This window comes from Arachis stenosperma, chromosome 3, assembly GCF_014773155.1.
Source record: "Arachis stenosperma cultivar V10309 chromosome 3, arast.V10309.gnm1.PFL2, whole genome shotgun sequence".
In the NCBI taxonomy this organism is placed as follows: domain Eukaryota; kingdom Viridiplantae; phylum Streptophyta; class Magnoliopsida; order Fabales; family Fabaceae; genus Arachis; species Arachis stenosperma.
Window position 1 is genome coordinate 168,722,594 of NC_080379.1, and position 23,223 is coordinate 168,745,816.

Below are 23,223 nucleotides of genomic sequence, written 5' to 3' on the forward strand. Positions count from 1 at the left end.
CTGGTGTTGAACCATACCACAGAAAAAGACAAAATATACTACTTTACATTTTTACAATTAAGATATTTAATTGAACGCAATAATAATAAGCATACGCTCAAACACAGGATATAAAAACTGGGAAAAATTTTAAGTGTATTAAAAATACCTTGTGTTTCAGTTATTTTTATCGTTGATTTTAATTTATACTATATATATTTTATAATTCAGATTAATGGTTGAAACAAGTGAAATATCGGTGTTTTAGTACACTTGAAACTCTTCCTAAAAATTGATATGAAACAATGTTCCATACTTCGACTCTCTTTGCTGCGGATTCGTAATTAGCAGTTAATGTGTGTCATCACAATACTGATCATGTTAGCTATACCACCCATAGAAAGATCAATTATGTTCCATTTCAAGTAAAACACGGTTTCACTATACACGTATATAGTAACAATACCACCATTCGAAATTCCAATCCAATTTGGTTAGAAAAGATGGTTGATTATGTATTATATTAAAGATGACTGTATGTTGATATTTTCGTACGGGAATAATTTTTAAAAATTATTAAATAACTTGACATATTTAATTAATTTATTTGTCATAATATATATTTATATTATATATTTTAGTTATAATTTTTATATAAAGATATTGAAAAATATTCAGGACTATTAGAATTTATTATTTTAATAATTTAATAATATATTTTTAATTTATATTTTTAAATATTAATAAATAAATATTAGTTAAAAATAATGAATTTTACTAATTTTTTAATATTTTTAAAGATATTTTTATGTGAATAATCAACTTATATTAATATTATAAAGTTTAATTCATCTGAAAAAAATATTAAAAAATCATTCGACTTTATTATTTTTAGGTATCATTTTTAATAATCAATTTAATTTCTTTAATATAATAATTTAATAATATATTTTATTTTATATTTTTAAACATTGGTAATTAATTGAAGGGTAAAGTATACTTTTTGTTCCTGAAATTTGGTAAAAGTTTTAAAAATACTCCTAAGTTTTATTTTATTTCAATTTTGTCTCAAAAGTTTTCGATTTGTATCAAATATACTTTTAACGGCTAAATTTTCAAAAAATTTAAGATCAATCTAACAATAATGCATAAAAATTATGCTTGATTTGCTTGAGTTGATGGTTGTTCTTTTGAAATTATTGTTGAATTGGTCTTAAACTTTTTGAAAAATTAGCCGTCAAGAGTATATTTGATGTAAATAAAAAACTTTTAGAACAAAATTGAAACAAAATAAAAGTTAAGAATATTTTTAAAATTTTTATTGAATTTCAGAGATAAAAAAATATATTTTACCAAAAATATTAAATCCTGAGAATCTTCTTGTATTCTTGGTATTCTGAACCATCATTTAAACCAAAAAATTAAACCGGAATAATGAAAGTTCACACTCTAGCTATCCTGATTGATTAAAGAAACAAATGTCGTTTGACTTATGAAACCAAACCAAATTTAAAAATTCCTCGTAAGCTTTTGGATTGGCATGGAGTGACAGACATGAACAAAGCAAAAGAGTATAAGAAACATTAATGAACAATATCTTTATGATTAATTTGGACAAGAGTAACATTATTGAGTCGCAAAAACAGAAAAAAAGCAGAGGTTTTGGAGTAGGCAAAATGGGTTACGTATTACGTGCAACCAATTAAAAAGACGAACCCCTGCATAAGGACACACCGATTTGGTAACTCACCAAAAATGATTGACAAGAAAACAGTACTACGTATAGTAGTATCCCATTATACATTATTTGATTTTGTCTGAATAAGGAAAAGTGAGCGTTGGTTGAGAGAACTTGACAAGGCTGTTTGACTTTGTAAGAGATTATTAAAAGCTACAAATTTGAAACAAGTTTTGGAATTTGGAATTGGAAAGAAAGGGAAATTGAACTGCTCACTTTCTTTTTGAGCTACGACACTTATGGCAATGCAATTGCAAGCAAACCCACTTCACCTGTTCCTCCTTGCCTCACCCAGCCACTGTATATCCTCTTCTTCTAACCCCATATCTTCCTGACTTCATTATTACTGTTTTTGTGTTCTCAAAATTAGTTGATAATTTAAAGGTTTATTAAAAATTAATGCAGCAGTCAACTACTGTTCCATTGCATTGTTTCCGATATTTATTGGACTCTTTTTTTGGTACATTATATTTCCCATGCTGCTGTATGTTTGACTTTGTGGTCTTCATTAAAAGCTTCCTCTTGATTCCAGTGCTTTCTAGTTTCCGCAAATGCATGCCATGCATTCATCAACCTCCTCTGATCATAAACCTTGAGAACACATACAACCCTTTTTCTTTTACGTTGCAAGCTTGATTCAGGATGAGGAGGGTTTCAAGTGCTGTGATGATCCTCTTGTGGTTGTTTTCTTCCACCATGATCATAGGAAACTCATCATCATTGGACAGTGAAACCACTCTCAGAGTGCTTTTGGAAGTGAAGAAATCTTTCGAGCAAGACCCAGAAAACGTTCTGAGTGATTGGTCAGAGGAAAACAAAGATTATTGCAGTTGGAGAGGAGTAACGTGCGGATCACCCATTAACTCTAACTCGGAATTGCAAGTGCTGAGTCTCAACCTTTCTGACTCGTCGCTCACCGGGTCAATATCACACTCACTCGCTCTCTTACAAAACCTGCACCACCTTGATCTCTCTTCCAACAACCTCAACGGTCCCATTCCACCTAATCTCTCTAACCTCACTTCATTGGAATCTTTGCTTCTCTTCTCTAACCAACTCACAGGTCATGTCCCCACTGAGTTGGGCTTGCTCACCAATCTCCGAGTCATGCGACTCGGTGACAACGAACTAACGGGCATCATTCCCGCCTCTCTTGGAAACCTCGTCAACTTGGTCATCCTTGGTTTGGCCACCTGCAGACTCACCGGGTCGATTCCACCGCAACTCGGCCAACTCAGCAATATGGAGAATCTGATACTTAAGGACAACGAGTTAATGGGACCGATTCCGGCCGAGTTGGGAAACTGCACGAGCCTCACTGTCTTCACCGCAGCTAACAACAAGCTCAACGGGTCAATCCCGAGTGAACTGAGTCAACTCAAGACCCTTCAGATTCTCAACCTCGCCAACAACACCTTGTCAGGGGAGATACCGAGTCAACTCGGTGAGATGAGTGAACTCGTTTACCTCAATTTCTTGGGGAACCAACTCGAGGGTGCTATTCCACCATCGTTATCTCAACTGGGGAACCTTCAAACTCTCGACTTGTCAATGAACAAGCTCAGTGGCGGAATCCCAGAAGATTTGGGGAACATGCGTGAGCTATCTTTTTTGGTTCTTTCTGGCAACAACAATCTTAGTGGTGTCATTCCAACAAACATATGTTCCAACGCAACAAAGTTGGAGCATATGTTTCTGTCAGATATTGGAATTCATGGTGAGATTCCATCTTCATTGGGCCAATGCCAGTCACTGAAACAACTTGATTTGTCCAACAACTCACTCAATGGGTCCATTCCCATTGAAATTTATGGATTGCTGTGGTTAACTGATCTCTTGCTCCACAACAACACATTGGTTGGTTCAGTTTCTCCCTCAATTGGAAACCTCAGTAGCTTGCAGATGCTTGCATTGTACCACAACAATTTGCAGGGTCCTCTGCCTGAAGAGATTGGGATGCTTCGGGAGTTGGAAATCTTGTATCTTTATGATAATCAATTGTCAGGGGATATACCCATGGAGATTGGGAACTGTTCCAGCTTGCAAATGATTGATCTCTTTGGGAATAATTTCAGTGGTGAAATTCCAAAATCCATTGGAAGGCTGAAAGAATTGAATTTCCTTCACCTAAGGCAGAATGGACTTGTTGGTGAAATTCCTGCCACACTTGGTAACTGTCATAAGCTGAATATTCTGGATTTAGCAGATAATCAACTCTCAGGTGGAATCCCTGCAACACTTGGATACCTCAAGTCATTGGAACAGTTGATGCTCTACAACAATTCTCTTGAAGGTAACCTCCCTCACCAACTCACAAATGTAGCAAACTTGACCAGAGTGAATCTTTCTAAGAACAGACTGAATGGTAGTATGACTGCATTGTGTAGCTCTAGATCGTTTCTTTCCTTTGATGTCACGAACAATGCCTTTGATGGTGAAATTCCTCCCCAATTAGGAAATTCACCCTCACTTGAGAGGCTAGCATTAGGTAACAATAGATTTTCTGGTGAAGTTCCAAGGACACTGGGAAAGATCCATGAGTTGACACTGTTAGACCTCTCAGGGAATGCACTCAGTGGACCAATACCAGATGAGCTCTCTTTATGCAACAGACTGTCTCACATTCATTTACACAATAATTCTATGTCTGGCCAAATACCAACTTGGGTTGGAAGTTTGCCTCAGCTTGGGGAGCTTACCCTTTCCTTCAATAATTTTTCTGGACCAATTCCATTAGGCTTATTCAGATGTTCCGAATTGCTGGTTCTTGACCTGAATGACAATTCTCTCAATGCTAGTCTCCCAGCTGAAGTTGGTGATCTTGCATCCCTTAACGTTCTCAGACTTGGCCGTAATAAGTTATCTGGACTGATCCCTGCAGCAATAGGCAAGTTGAGCAAGCTTTATGAGCTGCAGCTATCTAATAATAGCTTCAATGGTGAGATTCCAACAGAAATTGGAAAACTCCAAAATCTCCAGACCAGTTTAGACCTCAGTTACAACAATCTCTCAGGTGAAATCCCAGCTTCTCTTGGGAATCTGTTGAAATTGGAAGCACTTGATCTTTCCCACAATCAACTCACTGGAGAAGTCCCTCCACAAGTTGGTGACATGAGCAGTTTGGGAGTGCTTGATCTCTCCTACAACAACCTTCAGGGAAAATTGGACAGGAAATTCTCTCATTGGCCGGACGAGGCATTTGAAGGGAACCAACAGCTTTGTGGAACCCCTCTTGATCACTGCAACAGTGATGTTGCTTCCAGCAGAGATCAATCAGGCCTAACTGCACCATCAGTAGTGGTAATATCTGCCATTTCAACTCTAGCCGCAGTTGCGCTATTTATACTTGCATTCAGAGCCTTCTTCAGAAACAAACCAGAACATTTTAAGAGAGACAGTGAAGCGAATTATGTGTACTCCTCCTCTTCATCACAAGCACAGCGAAGGCCGCTGTTCCAACTCAACCCTGCTGGAAATCGAGATTTCAGGTGGGAAGATATCATGGATGCAACAAACAATCTAAGCGATGAATTCAAGATTGGTTCAGGGGGGTCAGGGACAATCTACAAAGCTGAATTGGCCAATGGAGATACAGTGGCTGTCAAGAAGATTTCAGCGAAAGATGATTTTCTGCTGAACAAAAGCTTCATAAGAGAAGTTAAGACACTTGGGAGGACAAGGCACAGGCATCTTGTGAAGCTTATAGGTTACTGTGGCAATAATGCAAACAAAGGAGCAGCTTGGAATCTGTTGATATATGAGTATATGGAGAATGGGAGTGTATGGGATTGGCTTCATGGGAAACCAGCTATGGCCAGCAAAGTGAAGAGGAGCCTTGATTGGGAGACAAGGTTCAGAATTGCAGTGGGACTAGCTCAAGGAGTGGAGTACCTCCACCATGATTGTGTGCCAAAGATCATTCACAGGGATATCAAATCCAGCAACATATTGCTAGATTCCAAAATGGAAGCACACTTGGGAGATTTTGGACTTGCAAAAGCAATCTTTGAGAATTATGACTCCAGAACCGAGTCTAATTCTCTGTTTGCAGGATCTTACGGCTACATGGCTCCAGGTACTGAACCAAAAACTTATTTAAGCGTTGCTTCAATTATGTTTAACTTCCATCACTTATTTTGTTAGCATTGAATTGCTTCAGAGTACGCATACTCCCTACGTGCAACAGAAAAGAGTGATGTTTACAGCATGGGAATTGTGCTTATGGAGCTTGTTAGTGGTAAAACGCCAACAGATGAAACTTTTGGAGCAGAGATGGATATGGTGAGATGGGTGGAGATGCACATGGATATGCATGGCGCTGCACGCGAGGAGGTGATAGATCCTGAGCTGAAACCTCTGTTGCCTGCTGAAGAGTTTGCGGCATTCCAACTGCTTGAGGTAGCATTGCAGTGCACCAAAACTATACCACAGGAGAGGCCATCCTCCCGGAAAGTATGTGATCTTCTCCTCCATGTATTCAACAACAGAATGGCCCAGTTTGATAAGATGAATTTGGATCAGTACAAATTCAAGTGAAACTTGATTCCAAATATAATGCAGAGTATATGCCTCTGGATTTGGATCATTGCTTTTAGTGCTTCGGGTTTTTTCCCTTTGTTTTCCTGTTTTTTTTTTTTTCCCTTCCTTATTGTTTAGAGGCTCTAGATTTAACAGCCAGCAAAAACCGGTCACATACCGTTAAATTCTACTAATTATTTAGTTTTGCTCAACTTTAGTACTTAAACCAGAATGTTGCATTTAAAAAGCTAATTCCAAATTGGAAATTGGACATTTTGCATTATGTCATAACATAATACTATTCTATTACGCAGCCTAATATCAATTTTGAAAGCAAAATACCCTTGGCATGATTGAAGTAAATGGAATTAATTTTGCTAGAAAAACATCATCGGTTATATCAATTGCTTCAAAAAAGAAGAGAAGTGCAAATTAATCAATATCTACGTGGTCCAATTTTTCTTCTTAAAAGTTAAAACAACATCAAGGCAAGTGTTTACAACAGCAAAGACATTAACCAACTCCTACCTAACGGAATTTTTTAAACCAAGCCAACCAAACTTCAAAAAATTACGAATTTAACGGTTGCTATGGCTTAAACAAAAGGGTTAGCCACGTGAGTTAGGAATAGCATATTATTGTAGAACATCTAATGCAGCTTAAAACATTATTTCAGTTAATCTTTTCCTTTTTAAATCCATATCAAGTGCCCTAAACTTGTTAGCAAGACGATCATCAAGAGTCAAATCACAGTAGCATATGGTATGAAAACATCAATGAAAGATACTGAAGTCACAGTACTATGATCCTTAAAAAGTTATTCCGATTGAATTTATTATTCATGAAACCTTCTTACAGGTTTGACTGCTTCCCAAACCTTCTACTCAAAACAGGTATACCAGCATGAAAAAGCTATAACAGCCTTAGAAATAAAGCAACACGAAATCATAAAACAAGGGGAACAGGTCCAACACATTTCTTCATTTTCTTCACAAAAAACTCAGCAAACCTTAATGTTGCACTAATCATCATCTGCATCTGCAATGTAATACCACACATAAATAAATGCAGTGAGGAAATGACAATCCAGAAACACGGAACACATCATAAGAAGCACAAGAATATTGATTACACAATACAAATGAATGGAATTTCTTGCTGAATTAATCAGTTCTCTAAAACTTCAGACGAACTAGATAAACCAGTGAGAGTATTCTCCACTCTCCAGATTTTCTCCATGATTGAAACAACCACATGTTCAAAGTATCTTGCTTTCCTGTTGTGTCCTAATGTTGCATCCAGGATCTATTACAAAAGAAAAACTCCACAATATTCAAGCTACTATATCCCTAGGGCAATCAGATTCTTTTGCAAAGATGACTAATGTTCCATATGAACAACATCATGCAGCATTAGCCATGCAAGTTATAGATTTGCATTTGATTTGCATAATCTCATTTTGGTTTAACTATCTTTATAAATTGCCACACTGCACTGAGATAATCTTTATCAGAGAGTATCTAAAACAAAAATTTCTTCCCCGGGAGAAGTTAGTGTAGTAGTGTACAAAACATAATTCCTACATTAGTTAACTAAAGGATTTAACATCTTCAAGAGTAACAGAATCCAAAAACCATTTCATACTTTCTTCATTCGGTACCAAGAGGATCAGGAGGCTGATTCATTAGGATGATTTCAAAATTTTATCCAGATTCCAATAAGACTTTACTCAACATTCCATACCCGCTAAGACACCCCCAAAGTGGTTAGTTGCAGTACTCAAGAGATCAAATCCTTGAAGTCTTTACCTAATCACTAACCCAAGCTCAAAACTGTGGAAATTTACTCAAACCAAAAGAGAAAATAATAAATTAAAAAGAGACTAAAAATTATGGTGTGGAAGGGGGGTTTAGGGTTCCTATCTGTGACCCTCTCCACCCCATTGCCTTGAAATAGTTGGAGTTCCCTTTTCCAGTCACACAGCATCAATCCAAACAGCAATCATTATCACTTTTCAATTTACAAATCCCCTAGGAACAGCGCCACTAGTTCCCACAAATTCAACCCAAACAACAAACACAAATATAATTTAAAATTAAAAAAAAAATAGAAGAGAGAATACAATCAAGAGAAAGAAACAACGCAACGAAATTGAAAACACAAATGGTGTATAAATTCAGGTTAGCGGAATGAAGAAAAAGAGGGGAAAACCCTAAATTGAATTGAATGATAATTGGAAGAGATTAAAATACCAATATAACGTCTTTCGTTAGCGGCCTTGGCCTTCTCGAGCATCTTATCGAGGTCTTGTTCGACCTTGGCCTCCCACTTGAAGAGCTGGTCTACAAACAAAACGCCCAGCCCCATTCCCAACACGTGCTCCCATGGATCTACAACAACAACAACAACAGAGTCAGTGAAAAAGGGAATTTTCTAGAGAGAGAAGGTTTTAGAGGAAAAGAGAGAGGAGAATGTTAATACGGCGCATGTAAGGGAGTTTGCGGAGGGCATTGGAGTACATCTGAGTGCCCAAACCCAATAGGGCTCCGATCGCCGTCGAGCTTAGCGGCATTCTTCTTCTCTTTCTCTGTCACTACTCTCTTCTCTACTTCCCTTTTCTTTGCATTTCTTATTCTTGGCCACTCTATATTATTACCACCTTTTTTTTAATTAGAAAAAAAATCAATTTTAATGCACTGTTAACTTATGTTAAATCACATACTTTAGATTGTCACCACAAAAAAAAAAAAAAAAAATCACATACTTTAGATAGAAGAAAGCTTTGGTCCTTGGTTTCACATAAAATTAATAATTAAAAATTATTATATAATAATATAATAATTTAGTTAAATTTATTAAATTATTTAATAATTTTTAAATAATAATTTTACGTAAAGATTAATATATATAAATTTTTATCTTCTATATAATTATTATTTGTTAGTTATAAAAAAAAAACTATTTTTGCTGTTGTCTTGAGAGCAATTTGTATGCTCTCCTTTGTTTGATGATTGAGAGAAGTATTTTTTTTAAGAGTAGAAAAATGATTTATACTTGAATATACTTATTAAAAATAATTTTTAATATAATAAATACATAAGTATTTCTTTTATAGAACTATAATTATGATTCTGAATAAAAAATTTATTTTGCATATCATGACTATTTTTCAAATAGAAAAAGTATAGTTATTTTATTATACATGACTTATTAGTATAGAATGACATAATTACATAATTTTTAGTAAAAAACTAACTATATTATCATTTTAATGATATTTTAATTAAAAATATTTTATTTTGTATGTATAAGTATAACACATTTTGTAATATAACATTTTATTTTGTATGTATAAGTATAACACATTTTGTAATATACTTGTGTATACACGAGTCAATCCAATAGTTCTGCACAATTTCACATCAGGGAGGTAAGAGATAAATAAAAATTTGTATAGTGGTTTTATATTTTTTATAAAAATATATGGAGATAAATTTATAACATCAATGCTATTATTTCTTTCTTTAACTATTTTTTCTTTTAATAGAGGCAAGTTCCTATCAATTTCTCAAAAAATTGTAAAAATTGATTATTTTCTGCTTTTCTTTTTTTGTAATACAAAAGAATAAATCAAAAAATAAAATAAATATTATTTTGAGAAGAAAATACTTTTTATTTTAGAAACAGAGACGCATGTTGAGATTATTATTATTAATAATATTTGAAAAATAATAAAAAATTAACTAAAACAGAATAAAATTATCTTATTTAATATTTGTTAATTGTTGTTATAATTAATAAATATTAAATAAGACAAAGTTTAACTATTTTTTATCTTTTTAGACCGAATTGTTATTTGGACATTAAAAACAAACAACTTATAAATATATAGTAGAAGAAAGAAAAATAAAAAATATAAAAAAAAAGGAGGGGAAAAAAAGGCTAGCTAATTGATAATAAAAGTTTAAGAGAGAAAACTCAAAATTTTGCATTATTGACAATTTACTATATATATATCATAAGATGTCTATTGATTTCTTAAACTTTTTTAAATAATAGTTTTCTTTTTTATTTTTAGATTTTGATCATATCACATTGTTAGCATTTTTTTCCAATATACTAAGAAATATCAATGTATTTTTCATGTCATTATATGAAATTAACTTTTCTGTAACTACTAAAAATAAAAGGTGATACAGAGACAAAATACGTTTATTTTATTATTGTCAATGTAAAATATCTTTCAAACTTTCACTAATCATATGATTCATATCCCTTAAAATTATTTCTCTTTATCTCACCCAAAAAAAAAGCAAATAATAGACCTACCTACAAACCATCCCAAAATCTCAAAAACACAAAGTCTGACAAACTAATAATAGGGTGTTCGTTCAAAGTTCAAACCAACATATATGCAAATAACTGTCCGCCAGCATTTCCTCTAATTTTAGGCAAAAGATGCACAAGTTACAACAATAATCAAAGTAAAAAACAAACAAATTAGAAACGAAGCTTGTTTTTTTTCCTCTCCAATTTCTCTCTCTTAGCTCATACCCCGTGATGCATACTAAATATAACCATAGTAAACAAGAATGAGTTACACCCAGCTCTAAATTTAACCCTTAACCCCTATATGATGTTGTGGAAGAAACATCAATTCTCCATTACTCTATATACTCTAATACCTTCGTTCTCTCTGATTCAAGCCATTCAGAGTTTTAAGAAATCTTTTATACTGAAGAGATTGAAATAAATACATCTATACTTTCAATATTATTATTACAATGGATTACCTCTCTTTCTTATAGAGACAACTTAATATAGCCTTTTGATCCTTGCTTCATCTTTGTTTGAAGGTTTAAATAAGGATCAAAGGGGTAAGGCTAAGACAAAAAGATGGCATCATCGCAAGTTCAATTTGCTGCTCCTTTTCAATTTGGTTGTGTTTCTCCTGGTGCTGCATGCCATGAGCACATCAAGAACTTTGAACAGGACAATCTTGATGATTCTTGGGTCTCAAGAGTTTCTAGGAACAACCTTGGAACTCTTGGTTTCTTAAAAAAGAATCATGTTTCAGTCAATGAAAAAGAAGACTCTTCGCTGTCTGCGCTGATGAGCCCAAGGCACTCAGCAACAGTTAAGGACCATCATCATAATAATCATCATCATGATAATCATAAGGAGAATCCTCTAAGGTGTTCAAGTTTTGTTTTGAGGTCCTCCAAATCTTGTGCTCCTGCTGATGACTCTTCATCTGTAGCTGATATCTCGCACCTCGCGGCTTCTTCTCTTGTTCGGATATGGGAGAAAAGGCTCCACCATTACAACAATGAGGCTCAGGCACAGGTTCAGGTTCAGGCTCAGGCTCAGGCTCAGGCTCCAGTATCTCCGGTCCCAGGTAGCCCGCGCATTAGGGGACGCCGCGCATTCAGTGATTTGTTGTTGCAGTTTGAGAATGATCGCTATAGAGAGCTTAAGGACCTTGCATTGAGGGCTCCAGTTTCCAAGTTCACACAAAGAGGTCGCATTCAGGTATATCTAAAAAACCAAAAAAAGAGTATCGTTCCATTGTTTATTGTTCGCTTGGTACTTGATTTTATTGCAAAAGAAGCAGGACAGTGTTATGATTTTTCCATTGCAATTTGTTTTCTTGAACTACTATGAATGCAGTCAGTGCTGAAACTAAGATTGTTACAACGCGGAGTAGCAGAAGCTTTTGATCAATCAGCAATATCTAAGATGAACAAGAACAACCAACCACAAGGATATGGAATTAAGGAGATAAGGTATGACAATCCCTTATCAAATGTTTTGATATTTTGTTGAACATCGTGAGATCTAATTGAACTCTATAATTGTAATTGTTTCAAATGAAAATGCAGGGAAAGATTTGGCACAGGAATTAAGCATAAATCTCCAGCCCCAACAATAGTTTCAGATCCAGGAATGACTGAGAGAAATGTATCAAATAACATGACAGAACCTAAACAGAACGCAATCATGCAGACTAGTTCCAATAACAAGGAATTAGATCATTCAAGTTCATATCTCACATTCCAAGGACAATGCTTTGATTCTCAAAATGATGATCATGAAGTTACAAAAGAAATCACTATCACACCTTCACCAATGGTTGATTCAAATGCAAATAAATCTGATCATAACGTAGAGACAAGTGAACAGAAATATTCCACTACTGCTAATACTACTGAAGCTTGTCACAATCATACATCAGAAAATGAGAATGGAATTAAACAGCAGCAGTGTACCGAAAACTGTTACGATGAAATCGAAGAGGAAGAGGAAGAGATCGATGACCAAACCTATGATGAAGATAGTAGTTATGATTGGATCAGTCCTATTTCTCGACCTAGAAGCTACTGGGAAGAACGTCGTCAGGAATGGTATAGGGAGATGCTTGGCTATGGTTCGGACAATGACGAAATCCGCAATCTCCTTCAAAGGTACACATAATTAAACTATGAAATTCATCACTATTTTCAATTCAATGATATTAATGCATTCAAGTACCTTGTGTATGTTTGCAGAAAAACAGTTTCCACATTCCTTTCAACCGCCGAGTTCCGCGAGAAGATAGATAGATTAATGATGTCTCGAACTGGATCGATATCACGAACACTTCAGGGTGACGACGGTGACGACGATGACTATGAAGAGAGAAGGCACCGTCGATTAATGGAGTTTTTCAAACAGCGCCTGAATTCGAGTGGCAGTCCTCAAGAAAGTGGCAGAGACGAGGAAGCGAGAGGTAATGAAGAAGAGAAGAGGATAAATAATCATCAAGAAGGAAAGGGAACAGGTATCATTAACCATGATTTGGATCATGAATCGAGTGATTGTTCAAGTAACTCTTCGCCAACGCTTCATACACCTTCCCCTGTGAGTTCATGGAGTTACAAAGACGGTGAATTAACCGGCGATGAGTATGATAGGGTTACATATATATCATCACAACCTCAACCACCGCCTCCTCAATCGGAGTGTTCTTGTCAGCATAGGCGCCAATTCTCTTCATCCTCCTCAACTCCATCTTCAATTGTGAGTCTTCAATCTTGCATCGTTAGTTAGTTATTATTAATTAATTGAATTAGGGTTAGTAGTTAAATCTCTTCTTTATGATGGATGACATGTTAATTGTTGTCACTTGTAGGAAATGGATTTCTTGTATGATATGAGAGGGCAAATGGGTCAACTCTTTCGCGAAATATCTGAGCTGAGGAACTCCATTAACAGTTGCATCAGTATGCAGATGCAGATGCAGATGCAAATGCAACAATTCAAGAACCAGGATGTTTACTCCGGTTTGTGATTAACTTTTTCCCTGTGTTTGTAACAATGTCAATAAAAGTATCTATGATATTGTAACTCATTTGTGTTTAATAAATATTATATGTATAATGTATCCACCTCTCTCAATAATAATTAATTAAGGAACTGATGCAATGCTTTATATGTAACATGATTTTACAGCTAAGAAAGAAGAAGAGCAGAAACTCAACGATAATACCTCAAAAGAAAGGCAAATGTCGCATTTGCAATGAGAGGAAAGTTGAGGCAGTTTTTTACAGGTATTTATTTATTTGGCGAAACTTGTCTTTGTTTTTTCAAAGACAATATAGATATAGTATAATAATTTTGGCTATAATTTATTTTTGCAGATGTGGACACATGTGTGCTTGTCTCAAGTGTGCAAATGAGTTGCAATGGAAAGGAGAAAATTGTCCTATTTGTATGAGTCCAGTCATTGATGTTGTGCGAGTATATGATGAGTGATGTGACAAATTCAGGAATTAGAAGTCTACATTAATATATACGATGGGTAGAGTCTAGCACACACTAGATGACGACTAAGAATAACTAACTATATACTAGATGTTATAGGAGTAAATCTTCAACTACAAGTTGTGATTTCTCCATTACACATATACGTAATGTATATGATTTTTTCCAGGGAGAAACGCATTTGACACCACATTGGTGTAACTTGAAAGTTTGAAGTCTAGCATTTTTGGTTTCTTGGTTTCTTCTGTGTCTATGTGTTCTCTACCTACCTTAACAAAGGGTTATTAAACATGAATTTCATTAATCTTAGAAATGTCCATTTTGGATGATTATTCAAATTCGAATAGAAAACTGAAACTGCAAGACAAAAATAGTAACGTTATATAATTGACATAACGTATTATTAAAATCTAATAAATATACTTATGTACGTGTTTCGTGATTTCTTTTTCCATATAACAATAATAATAGTCACTTCACAAGAATTATTTTTAAAAAATTTAATTATTTTGTTGGTCCTGTAATTTTACCAAATTTTCAATTAGGTTCATATATATTTTTTTCAATTGGATCTTTACATTACTTCTAATTTTGTAATTAGGTTATTTTCATATCAAAAACATTAAAATTAACATCATATTTCTCTCAAAATATATGTGGTCAAAGATCTAATTAAGTTTTTAATTATGAATACCTTCAATTTGCGAAAAAATATTCAGTTAATTCTAACATTTTTTACACTAGAAAAGACCTAATTATAAAATTAAAAGTAGTGTAGGAACTCAATTAAAAAAAAGTATAAAGACCTAATTACAAATTTAATAAAATTATAAAAACTAATAAAATACTTAAACCTTTTTAAAAAATCCTTATTAATAGTTCATTTTTAGAAAACTCCAAACGAAAAATACACTAGTTAGCGTTTTATAATCCTTTTATTAAAATAACTATTTTTTAACAACTTTTTTTTTATTTATTTTTAAATTGTTCATTCTTTTGAATTTAAATGGACATATTTCTAGTATAAGTAACATACTGAGATAAATTCATATTTACTAAAAAAAGCCATATATCAGTTGAATTATAAAAGGAAACCCTTGACCAAGTTCATGTTCATTTGAATTTTTATTATATTACGAATAAAATTGTTTTTCTTTTTTTTTTTTACAAAAAGGCAGTTAAGCTAAGAAAAAACAAAAATTAAGAGTTTGTGAAATTATGTAGATAACTGATCATATATATAAAGACGATTTCTAGTGTTATGCTAAGGTGAAGTTGGTGCTCTAATTTTGTGAAATTTAATCTTCTCAAAGGATCGAACTCTTAACCTTTTGAATTTAGCGCTCTAATACCATGATATAATACCACTCATCCCAAAAACTTTAGCTGATGGAAAAAGATAACACTAATGATTATATTTTTAATACTCCATAAACCTCCATTGTATATATTGTATAAATATTTCATTGGCTCCTCATACTTTCCCATCTTCTAATTGAATTTGATTCAATAGCTATATTAGTGGTGTATTGGTTGTGCTTCAAAGAGGAAAATATGCTTTTTACAGAGTTAAATCCCACTTTAATATATGATGAATTACATTAATTTAATTCTTGAGATTCTAATTGTACTAATTTAGTTTTTTAAATTGAAAAAATGTATTACATTAGTCTTTTTTCCTTTTTCGTCATTGAAGCACTGATATGGCCAATTCTTGTCACACTGAACACAGTAATAGTTAGATAATATGACATAAAATTTGATTAGCTCTAATTTGATCCTTATTTTTTTTTATAACCTAAATTATTTCTCTTACTTCTTCCTCTTCTTCTTCCCATTTTTTTTCTGGTTCTTCGTCTCCTTACTCGTTATTATGCACTCTTCTTATTTTAGAATCATGATTGCAAGTGGGAGCTAGAGTTCCATGCAGTCCAACACAAGAAATTTTAGTCGAAGTAGAGCATCGAGTGTTCCACAGTAGTGTGGGTGTGACTGTCGTCCTGTTCTTCAGTGGTCCATAACAGAGGTTAACTCTAACAAGCTATTTTTTAGGTGTCCTAACTAAAATATCAATGGAAAGAGGTGGTGTGGTTTATTTGTTTGGACTGACATTGGAGAAGAAAATACCGGTAGAAGAGTAATTTCTACCGAGGATGTTGACCAAGTGGGGGTGAATTTGGTTTGAAGAATTGAAAAGTTAGAAGTTGAAGTTAGAACCCAAAAATTATACATGTTATTGTTGGCTCTGTTTATAATGTTTGTTGCTAGTTTCATGTTGGTATTTAAAGTTTGAGGATGATTTTATTTTAATGTGTTTAGGGTTAATGTGTAGTAGAAGGAAGAAAAAGTGTCATTGCCAAATGTTCAAGTTGTTAGTCCTGTTATAAACCTAAAACAAGTTTTTTTTTGTCATCCAACAAAATTATTGAAAAATATTACAAAAAGAATCTACAATAGCATAATTAAAGGTAGAACAATTTGTAATAATAATAATAATAATAATAATAATAATAATAATAATAATAATATATTACCATATCAATGAGTTTCAAAAAAAGTAACAATGAGTTTTAACAAGTCAAACTTCTGCTATATTAGTGACAACTCTCCCACAAAAGTAAAGGCTAATTCTAAATTCAAAATACACCAATAGCAAGTATAGAGAGTGCCATTAGATCATATAATGTATCCAAATAGATAGATGGTCTGCTGCCATGAACTTAAGCCACAAAATAAAAGTATCATTTACAAAAAGATTCATAATATCATTCAAAATGGTCTACTACCATCAACTACATCTTCATTTCTTCTTTCTCGGTAGCTTAAAGTTGGGCGTTGGGACAAATTTCAAGAAGCTTGCCAATCTAAAAGCTGTGGCTGAGCTTATTCCTTGCAGTAGATCCATAGTGACCAATCCTAATGGTGGTGAGGACCTCCTTCTATTCTGCAACTTGGATGGCTTCGTAGGTGGAGCCTATTTTATTTAAATAGTACATAAATTTAGGTTGACTGTGCACAATAATTTTATATGTAGTTTGTTAAACAAAATGCAACTACCTCTTGAGACTGTTGTGCATCTGAGTAGTTTGGTTGAGAAAGCTCGATCTCAACTTCCTGGACATCAACCGGTGCAGCATCTGGAGGAGCTTGAGCGAGAACATCAACAGCTTCTGGTGCAACATAAATTAGGAAGAGAAAATAAGACACATATTGTGCAACAGAATCATTTCGGTGATGTTTGGGAGGCCCTTTTCTGGAAGAATAAGTTGGGAAGAGAAAATAAGACACCTAATGAAATGGTGATGCTTGGGAGACAAAATGACAACGAAAAAGAAGTGGGGAGGAGTAAACGCAATTAGAGAGAGTTGGATTACCTTTTCTAGAAGAATGATTTGAGAAGAGAAAACGAAACACCAATTGAGACGGTGATGCTTGGGAGGCGCAACGACGACGAAAGAATGGAGAAGGTAAACTCAGGTTAAAATAAACACTCAATTAGAATGTGATACATCAGAGAGGATAACTTACATGTTGTTTTAGAAAGGGTAAGATAGCATTTACCTTAATATTTTATCATAAAGTTAAGACACATATTTTATTATAATTTTGCCTCTTTTAAATTTTTTAAATTTCATTTACTATATTCATTATCATCGTTATTATCAGCAATAATTGGAATAAAATAGATTTTTAAAGACAAATATATTTATGTCTTTTTTTTTGTCAAAGGTAGATTGTTCATTGGTGAAAAAATGGTCATAAAGGACTACAAACAAATTGGATAATTTTAAAATTTTTTTAAAATGACAGAATTACAATTAAAGAGAATAAATGAAATAGAAAGAAAAAGTGGAGTTCAATTGGGCGGGTTGGTTATCCTCGCCGCATCCACTATTTTGCTGGGATGAAGATGCCGACGACCTTCGAAGATGAAGCAACAATCAGCATTTTAAATTTGTCAGGTAACTATTGCTACCAACTCTCTCTCTCTTTTTGACAGCTTCTGTATTTCTGCACAGTTCTTTCTTTAACCTCAACCACCATTTCTAAAGTTTTTTTCTTTGTGTTGGATATGATAGAGTTGCTACGATCCAGATTTCAATAGGATCTAGACGTTTCCAAAGACAATGATAAGTTGTCTCTTTTATTTGATTGCATTATGGGCAAAGCGGATTAATGGAAGGGATGCAAGAATTCAACCACTCCGTGAAAGTGACTTCTTCGTACAAAATTTTCAAAAACAATTCATAATTTTCGGTTGGTAGTTTATCTTCCATATTTTACTCCATAATGCTCTTTCTTTGCATTATTCTGGCAGGACTCTACTATAAAGTGATAGAATTGAAAAGCCACTTTGTATCAAGAGACTACAGAGTAAGCTCCTCCTTTTTCCAACATCCAAGTAATTTTATTATTTGCTTCATGTAATCAAGTATTGAGAATTGCTGCTGCTATGTTTGGCTGAAAATAGTTTGATTTATTGCTTAATTTCATGTTTTGTTAAGAAAAATTAACTCATAAACCCATTTTGGAGTGTGGTTTGTATCAGGCTAGGATTAGAAATAATTAAATAGAAATCTTTAAGCCAATAATCTTCTTTTATTCAGATGGTCAAACTGTAATGGCCTAATTTTCGACAAAATAAAAATGAACTTACAATAAGATAAAACATAAACTACAAATGTAGAACAACTCTTTCACAAAAAAAAAAAAAAATAGGAATGTAGGATAACTAATAAAATCTCAATTGCTTATATATAAATCTTTTTTAACTCACTTATACTTTAACAATACATTTTAAGAGTGTAATAATATTCTTTTAAATTTTTAATATATTTAATGTATTTTAATCATTTATAGTAAAACATTTTTTTGTGAAGTTCTTAAATTTTGTGTAATTTGTATTTTGTTATCCCTATATGGATTAATATCATAGGCATAAACACGGTAAATCGGTTATATATATTAACTATTTATTTAGACATAAATTTTGAAAAAATATGTGACTTATAATGACATATAAAATATATATATTTAATATTTTATCAGAAAGTTAAGACACATTTTATTATAAATTTTTTTTTCTTTTAAATTTTTTAAATTTCATTTACTATATTCATTATCATTGTTATCATCAGCAACAATAGGAATAAAATTGATTTTTAATGACAAATATATTTATGTCTCTTTAATATATTTTTTTATTAAAGGTAGATTTTTTATTAATAAAAAAAAGGTCTTAAAGGACTATAAACAAAATGGACAATTTTAAAATTTTTTAAAAAAGGCAGAATTGTAATTAAAGAGAATAAATGAAATAGAGAGGAAAAGTAGAGTTCAATTGGATGGGTTGGTTCTCCTCGCTGCATCCGTAATTCTACTGGGATAAAAACGTTGATGACCTTCGAAGATGAAGCAACAATCAACCTTTTAAATTTGTCATGTAACTATTGTTACCAACTCTTTATCTCTCTCTCTTTTTGACAAATTCAGCATTTCTACTCAGTTCTTTCTCTAACCTCAACCACCATTTTCTAAGCTTTTCTCTTTGTGTTGGAGATAGTAGGGTTGCTACGATCCAAAATTCAATAGAATCTAAACGTTCTCAAAGGCAATGGTAAATTGTCTCTTCTATTTGGTTACATTGTGGGCAAAGCGGATTTATGGAAGGGATTTGAGAATTCAACCACTCCGTGACAGGGACTTCTTCGTACAAAATTTTTCATAAACAGTTCATGCTTTTCGGTTGATAGTTTATCTTCCATAGTTTACTCCATAATGCTCTTTCTTTGCATTGTTCTGGTAGGTACTCTACTAGGGAGTGATAGAATTGTAAAGTCACTTTGTATCAAGAGGCTACAGAGTAAGCTCTATCTTTTTCAATATTCATGTAATTTTATCATCTGCTTCATTTAATCAAGTATCAAGAATTGTTGCCGCCATGTTTAGGCTGAAAATAGTTTAAATTATTGCTTGATTTCATGTTCTGTTAGGAAGAATTAACTCATCATAAACCCATTATGGAGTGTGGTTTCTATCAGGGTAGAATTAGAAATAATTGAATAGAAATCTTTAAGCCAACAATCTTCTTTTATTCTGATGTTCAAACTGTAACAACCTAATTTTTGACAAAATAAAAATGAACTTACAATAAGATAAAAACATAGACTATAAATGTAGGATAACTCTTTGACAAAAAAAAAAGGAATGTAGGATAACTAATAAAATCTTAATTGCTTATATATAAATCTTTTTTAACTCACTTATACTTTAATAATACATTTTAGGAGTGTAATAATATTCTTTTAAATTTTTATATATTTAATGTATTTTAATCATTTTTAGTAAAACATTTTTTGTGATGTTCTTAAAATTTGTGTAATTTGTATTTGGTTATCCCTATGTGGATTAGCATCACAGGCATAAACACGGTAAATCGATCATATATATTAACTATTTATTTAGACATGAATTTTGAAAAGATATGCGACATATAATGACATATAAAATATATATTTAATATTTTATCATAAAATTAAGACACATATTTTATTATAATTTTGCCTCCTTTAAATTTTTTAAATTTTATTTACTATTTTTATTATCATCGTTATCATTAGCAACAATAGAAATAAAATTAATTTTTAAGGACAAATATATTTATGTCTTTTTATTATATTTTTTATCAATGGTAGATTTTTCATTGATTAAAAAATGTCTTAAAGGACTACAGAAAAAATGGACAATTTTAAAATTTTTCAAAAAAGACAAAATTACAATTAAAGAGAATTAAAAAATAGAAAGAGAAAGTGGAGTTCAATTGGATGGGTTGGTTCTCCTTATTGCATTCACTATTTCGCTCGGATAAAGACGTCGATCACCTTCGAAGATAAAGCAACAATCAGCCTTTTAAATTTGTTAGGTAACTATTGTTACCAACTCTCTCTCTTTTTGATAGATTAAGCATTTCTACTCAGTTCTTCCTCTAACCTCAACCACCATTTTCAGAACTTTTTTCTTTATGTTGGACATGGTAGAGTTGCTACGATCCAGACTTCAATAGAATCTAGACGTTTCCAAAGACAATGGTAAGTTGTCTCTTCTATTTGATTGCATTGTGGGCAAAATGAATTTATGAAAGGGATTTGGAAATTCAACCACTTCGTGACAGGGACTCCTTCGTACAAAATTTTTCATAAATAATTCATGATTTTTAGTTGATAGTTTATCTTCCGTAGTTTACTCCATAAGGCTCTTTCTTTACATTGTTCTGGCTGGTACTTTACTAGAAAGTGATAGAATCGAAAAGCCACTTTGTATCAAGAGGCTACAAAGTAAGCTCCTCTTTTTTTCCAACATTCATGTAATTTTATCATCTGCTTTATTTAATCAAGTATTGAGAATTGCTGCCGCTATATGTGGGATGAAAATAATTTGAATTATTGCTTGATTTTATGTTCTGTTAGGAAGAATTAACTTATAAACCCAATCTGGAGTAGTATGGTTTGTATCAGGGTAGGATAAGAAATAATTGAATAGATATCTTTAAATCAAGAATCATCTTTTATTCTTGTGTTCAAATGTAACAGCCTAATTTTTGTCAAAATAGAAATAAACATACAATAAGATAAAAACATAGACTACAAATGTAGGATAATTCTTTCATTAAAAAAAAGTAATGTAGGATAACTAATAAAATCTCAATTGCTTATATATAAATATGTTTTAACTCACTTATACTTCAATAATACATTTTAAGAGTGTAAAAATATTCTTTTAAATTTTTTAATATATTTAATGTATTTTAATCATTTATAGTAAGACAATTTTTTGTGATATTCTTAAAATGTGTCAATTTTATATTTGGTTATCCCTATGTGGATTAGTATCAAAGGCATAAACACGATACATCCGTCATACATATTAACCATTTATTTAGACATGAATTTTAAAAACATATGTGACCTATAATGACATATAATATATTATATATATATATATATATATATATATATATATATATATATATATATATATATATATATATATTTAATATTTTATCAGAAAGTTAAGACATATTTTATTATAATTTTGCTTTCTTTAAATTTTTTAAATTTTATTTACTATATTTATTATCATTGTTATCATAAGCAACTATAAGAATAAAATTATTTTTTAATGATAAATATATCTATGTCTCTTTATTATATTTTTTTATCAATGGTAGATTTTTCATTGATTAAAAAAAGTCTTAAAGGACTACACACTAATGGGACAATTTTAAAATTTTTCAAAAAAGATAGAATTGCAATTAAAGAGAATAAATGAAATAGAAAGGAAAAGTGAAATTCAATTGGGTGGTTGGTTCTCCTTACTGCATCCACTATTTCGTTGGGATGAAGACGCCGACGACCTTCGAAGATGAAGCAACAATCAACCTTTTAAATTTGCTAAGTAACTATTGCTACCAACTCTCTCTCTTTTTTTGACAGATTCTGCATTTCTGCTTAGTTCTTCCTCTAACCTCAACCACCATTTCAAAAACTTTTCTCTTTGGGTTGGACATGGTGGAGTTGCTACTTGCTACGATCCAGACTTCAATAGAATTTAGATGTTCCCAAAGACAATGGTAAGTTGTCTCTTCTATTTGATTGCATTGTGGGCAAAGCGGATTAATGGAAGGGATTCGAGAATTCAACCTCTCCGTGACAGGGAGTTATTTGTACAAAATTTTTCATAAACAATTCGTGATTTTCGGTTGATAGTTTATTTTCTATAGTTTACTCCATAATGCTCTTTCTTTGCATTGTTCTGGCAGATACTCTACTAGGAATTGATAGAGTTAGAAAGTCCTTTTGTATCTAGAGGCTACTGAGTAAGTTTCTTCTTTTTCCAACATTCAAGTAATTTTATCATCTACTTCCTGTAATCTAGTATTGAAAATTGCTGCAGCTACGTCTTGCCTTAAAATAGTTTGAATTATTGCTTGATTTCATGTTCTGTTAGGAAGAATTAACTCATAAACCCATTATGGAGTATGGTTTGTATCAGGGTAGGATTAGAAAATAATTGAATAGAAATCATTATGCCAAGAATCTTTTTTTTTTTTTTTTTGATGTTCAAACTGTAACGGCCTAATTTTCGCCAAAATAGAAATGAACTTACAATAAGATAAAAACATAGAC

At 32.4% G+C, this 23,223-nt stretch overlaps 3 protein-coding genes across 3 annotated transcripts; 2 read left to right on the top strand and 1 right to left on the bottom strand.

Moving 5' to 3' along the window:
• The first annotated feature begins 1,810 nt into the window (after positions 1-1,810).
• LOC130969669 (LRR receptor-like serine/threonine-protein kinase GSO1) lies at positions 1,811-6,489 on the top strand. Its single transcript, XM_057895513.1, has 2 exons — positions 1,811-5,792; positions 5,877-6,489. The coding sequence occupies exons 1-2, from the start codon at positions 2,360-2,362 to the stop codon at positions 6,251-6,253; spliced, it is 3,810 nt and encodes a 1,269-aa protein (XP_057751496.1). The 5' UTR covers positions 1,811-2,359; the 3' UTR covers positions 6,254-6,489.
• A 549-nt stretch (positions 6,490-7,038) lies between these two features.
• On the bottom strand, positions 7,039-8,899 carry LOC130969667 (uncharacterized). The gene is made up of 3 exons (XM_057895510.1): positions 8,717-8,899; positions 8,488-8,625; positions 7,039-7,273 (listed from the first exon to the last, which is right to left on the bottom strand). The coding sequence occupies exons 1-3, from the start codon at positions 8,805-8,807 to the stop codon at positions 7,257-7,259; spliced, it is 246 nt and encodes an 81-aa protein (XP_057751493.1). The 5' UTR covers positions 8,808-8,899; the 3' UTR covers positions 7,039-7,256.
• A 2,232-nt stretch (positions 8,900-11,131) lies between these two features.
• LOC130967287 (uncharacterized) lies at positions 11,132-13,139 on the top strand. Its single transcript, XM_057892103.1, has 5 exons — positions 11,132-11,767; positions 11,906-12,021; positions 12,118-12,699; positions 12,784-13,004; positions 13,102-13,139. Exons 1-5 carry the CDS (start codon positions 11,132-11,134, stop codon positions 13,137-13,139), a joined length of 1,593 nt encoding a protein of 530 aa, XP_057748086.1.
• Positions 13,140-23,223: the final 10,084 nt, after the last annotated feature.